Source organism: Epinephelus moara, unplaced genomic scaffold (assembly GCF_006386435.1).
Source record: "Epinephelus moara isolate mb unplaced genomic scaffold, YSFRI_EMoa_1.0 scaffold1588, whole genome shotgun sequence".
NCBI lineage: Eukaryota > Metazoa > Chordata > Actinopteri > Perciformes > Serranidae > Epinephelus > Epinephelus moara.
This window is the reverse complement of record NW_026079091.1, coordinates 7,260-11,306: the sequence shown is the minus strand read 5'-3', so window position 1 is coordinate 11,306 and position 4,047 is coordinate 7,260. Positions and strand designations below refer to the sequence as shown.

At 41.4% G+C, this 4,047-nt stretch overlaps 1 protein-coding gene across 1 annotated transcript in view; it reads right to left on the bottom strand.

The window, feature by feature from the left end:
- Positions 1-3,982: 3,982 nt before the first annotated feature.
- Positions 3,983-4,047, bottom strand: part of LOC126387032 (histone-lysine N-methyltransferase KMT5C-like) — a 2,949-nt gene continuing 2,884 nt past the window's right edge. Inside the window, exon 2 of the mRNA XM_050039597.1 lies at positions 3,983-4,032. Coding sequence (XP_049895554.1) covers positions 3,983-4,032 — 50 coding nt within the window. The remainder of the gene's footprint in view (positions 4,033-4,047) is intronic.

Sequence of the window (4,047 nt, the reverse complement as noted above, 5' to 3'; positions counted from 1 at the left end):
TTCTGGCTTCATAACTCATCATAATATGTACCTAGACTGACACACAACCTGTCTTTGATGCAGCAACCCTTCCCTGGGAACATGTTTCTCTGAGAGTGCTCTAGGATTTCTATATGGCTATTCAGTGGTCTTGAAAGTTTAACAAAATTCTTTGTACATTTTCTTGAATTTTATCAAAACTCAAAGCAGGAGGCGGAGACAAATATACAAAACACTTAGAAACATTTATTTCTTTTGAAAACATTAAAAAAAGAAAAAAAACACTGAGGACGGCCAAAATTGCAGAGCCCTCAACATGAACAAAACAATGTGCCCTGAAATGTGCCCTTCCAGTGGACAAAACATTTAAAAAAGGCCCTAAAGGGTGCATTTTCACTGAATAAAACTGAAAAAGTGCCCTCAAATGTGCCCTTCCAGTGGACAAAACAATTTTTAAAAAGGCCCCACACGGTGCATTTTCATTGAACAAAACAGAAAGAGTGCCATCAAACGTGCCCTTCTAGTAAACAAAACATACAATAAAGTGCCTTGAACGGTGCCTGATAAACAAATGTAATGACCCTAACTCACCATGCGATCACTTTTTCCATGCTGGTGCCCTGCCCTGCTGGATACAGCTGGTGCTCTTTTTTGTTTTCTCGCCCCTGCAACTCACAATTCCTCACTCTAGAATTGGGTTGGTAGCATGTTTTCAGTAAGCATTTCATCCATATACTCACGTGTCATCTGACTTTAGGGCTCAGGAGCACAGATTTTCTTCTCCCCGGCTGGGGTTGCTGGCACGTTCTCAGCGGGCGTTTCATCCACGCACTCAAGTGTCATCTCATTTTGGGGCTCAGGAACACAGACATCATTCTCCCCGGCAGGGGTTTCTGTCAGCAGCTCTGCTGGGGTTTCCTTCATGCATTCAGCTGTCTCCTGTGTGAGGATGTGGGGCGCTAGTACACCCCTTGGAGCCTGCTCAACAGGGGGTGCTTGCACACTGTCCGGCTCAGCGAGGGGTGCTTGCTCAAAACCTTCCCTCTGTCTGATAATGGGGTTGGTGGCGGTCATTTTCCCCAAAAAATAGTCTGCAATGGGTTGCTTCAATTTGTCAACAATCACCGAGCACTTTGAAGGTGAGTGAATGTAGATGTCCACATAATTCTTTGCGACTTTCGATTTCTCGGATATAGGTGGGAAATCCAACCTCCTTCTGGTCTCCTCATTTTCACATGATGGGAGCTCATCCTCTGACAAAGAGGAAACTTCAAAACTGACTTTCACTCCATGTCCCTGTGGACAACTCCCACGTTTTTGACACCTGCTATTCAACTCCTCATCAGACAGTGAAGAGCTTGACTCTGGTCGATCATCATACACAGGTTCCTCATCACTTGAGCTTGTCTCCGATGTATCAGTTAAGATGAGTTCATCATCATCACTTTTGTCATCTGGAGGAGGCACATATGTTTTACCACCTGCTTCCTCTCCTTTTCAGAGAGGTATTTGTTGGCCTGTAAACCCAAACAAAGAAATTTTTATGAAATTGTGATATGAAAACAGTCCTTTTAAGAAATGTGTCTCAACAGTCTTGATCAACGCTCTCAATAAACTTATGACATCCACTCAACAGTCTCTAAAATGTGTGTACACTAAATTTGTTACTTCTACCTACATGCAACCATCAACATAATCTCACTTCAAATTCTAGCCCCCACATTGAGGATTCAAACTTCCAAATTCAAATCCAATGCCACTGATCTCCAACTTCCAAATTGTAATCTATAGACAAACTCCAACTTCCAAATTCTAATCTATGGATGAATTACAACTTCCAAATTCTAAAAACTATGGCCAGATTCCAACTTATATTAAGTTCTTACTTGAATAGAGACGCTGCTCCGGATCATGTTGAAGCTGACAGTCCCCTGCATTCCAGCATCCACCCAAGCCAGATGGAGGAAGTTTAACGGCTTCTGAATCTGCTTGCCAAGCACTGTATGGAACACATACTCGCTGGCCTGGTCTGGCTTACAGCACTTGCCATTGGTCAGGCATTCAAGCCACGTAAACTCCTCATTCTTAACGGAAAATGCAGCTTGGCCAAATGACCTCACGGTTTTGTGGTCATCCACCTTACGATATAAAATCAAGGAAATTAAATTATTTCTGTGGATAGGTGGACTTTAAATGAGTGGAACAAATCTCCAGTGACTGGTGTTTGTAGCTTATATGACTATGAAATGCTGACTTCAACAAAGACACTAACCTTAATTAAACCAATGAAAAGCTCATTACTTGGACCCACCACACCTAAATAAATACTAACCAGAACTTAGAACTTCTTGTCATGACCCCACGTCTCAAAGTTCATCACATGTTCCTTGGTCATGTTAGTGAGTACAATTGATCTGTGTCCAGTGAGCATGGACACATAGCCCATTATGTAGCCAATGAGCTTGGAATGCTCATTCTGCTGACTTCCATTACCGGCTAAGCTTTCTACAAAACATGCAAAGATATACACAGAAAGATACAGTTAAGAATGCAACCTACTGAAGAAGAAAGAGTACAACGTAAATAATGACATCTACTTACCAAACAGTTTAGGATTTTTTTTCCTGGCAGTCATCATGAATTTCTTTTCTTTAACTGCACCAAGCTGATTGTCTGTAAAAACAGTGTGACATGCATGTATTTAGATGACAATATATATATATATATATATATATATATATATATATATATACATATATGAGACATACAATTTGATTTCAATAAAGCCAAGAATACCGGACTGACAAAAACTGAAAACATTTACCTGTCTTATGATGTAGGACTTTCTGCCGGTGGACGACCATTTTTTTCTGGACATCAGCCATGATTCTCTTAATTTCATACTGAAGTGTTGCGAAGTCTTTCTTCTTGAGCTTACTAACCTTCTCGAATGAGCTCTCGGTGTGTCTGAGGAACATGACCACATTGGTCAACATGTTTTTGACTATCGTGGGTGCATAGCCCTTCTGAAACAGGTGCGCTGGCCAACTGTGGAAAAAGTTAAGGAGTTAGAAGTGGCTAAATCTGACTTCCAGTTCCACCACATTCCATGGTCCAACTTCTCAATTCTCATCTATTTCTACATCACCATAGATTAAAATTTGGAATTCATAGAAAAAAATATGTATGAATTTGTAAGTATTTGGTGCCTGGTTAACTCTGAAAATTGTCTTTTTTTTAGGTCAAGAAAAATCTGAGATGAAAAACTACTTACGCACGTAACTTGTCTACTTGGATTAGGAACCTTAGGTCTTGGGAGACAGCCTTGGAAGGCAGGCCAGCGGCCATGTAGAGGCAAAAGCGAAGACCGTGGCTGGATGACTGCCGTGCATTTTCTACGTCCTTATTTCCTTTCCGTGACCCCAGGCGAAACTTTCTAAAGTCTTGAAGAATATTTTCTGCAGTAAAATAAAAACAGTTAATAACTAATTAATTAGTTGGACAACCCCAAAACAACAAAGGTGAAAAGGGAAAGAANACCCCAGGCGAAACTTTCTAAAGTCTTGAAGAATATTTTCTGCAGTAAAATAAAAACAGTTAATAACTAATTAATTAGTTGGACAACCCCAAAACAACAAAGGTGAAAAGGGAAAGAATGAACTAACTGTAAATCTCTCTGTCTCCCCCAAATTGTAACTGGAAAGGAAAGGAAAACTTACCAAATAAATGATCGCCCATCCTCCCCTTGTTGGCATGTTCCCATTTTTGAGCTGATAGAGGTGGTTTACAAGGTATACGGGTGGGTGTCTGGTGCTGTGCTGTCATCAAAAAATCCACTTTTTGTTCCAGCTGCTGTAACCTGGAAAAAAACTGCTGGCAGGTGCACTTGCATGCCTTTGACAAAGGGGTGGAAGCAAGTGGCTGACTGGCATTAGGGTCAGTGGAGGAGGAAATGTGGGACCCATGAACAGGGGTGGAAGGAAGTGGCTGACTGGCATTAGGATCAGTGGAGGAGGAGTTGTGGGACCCAGGAACAGGGGTGGAAGGAAGTGGCTGACTGGCATTAGG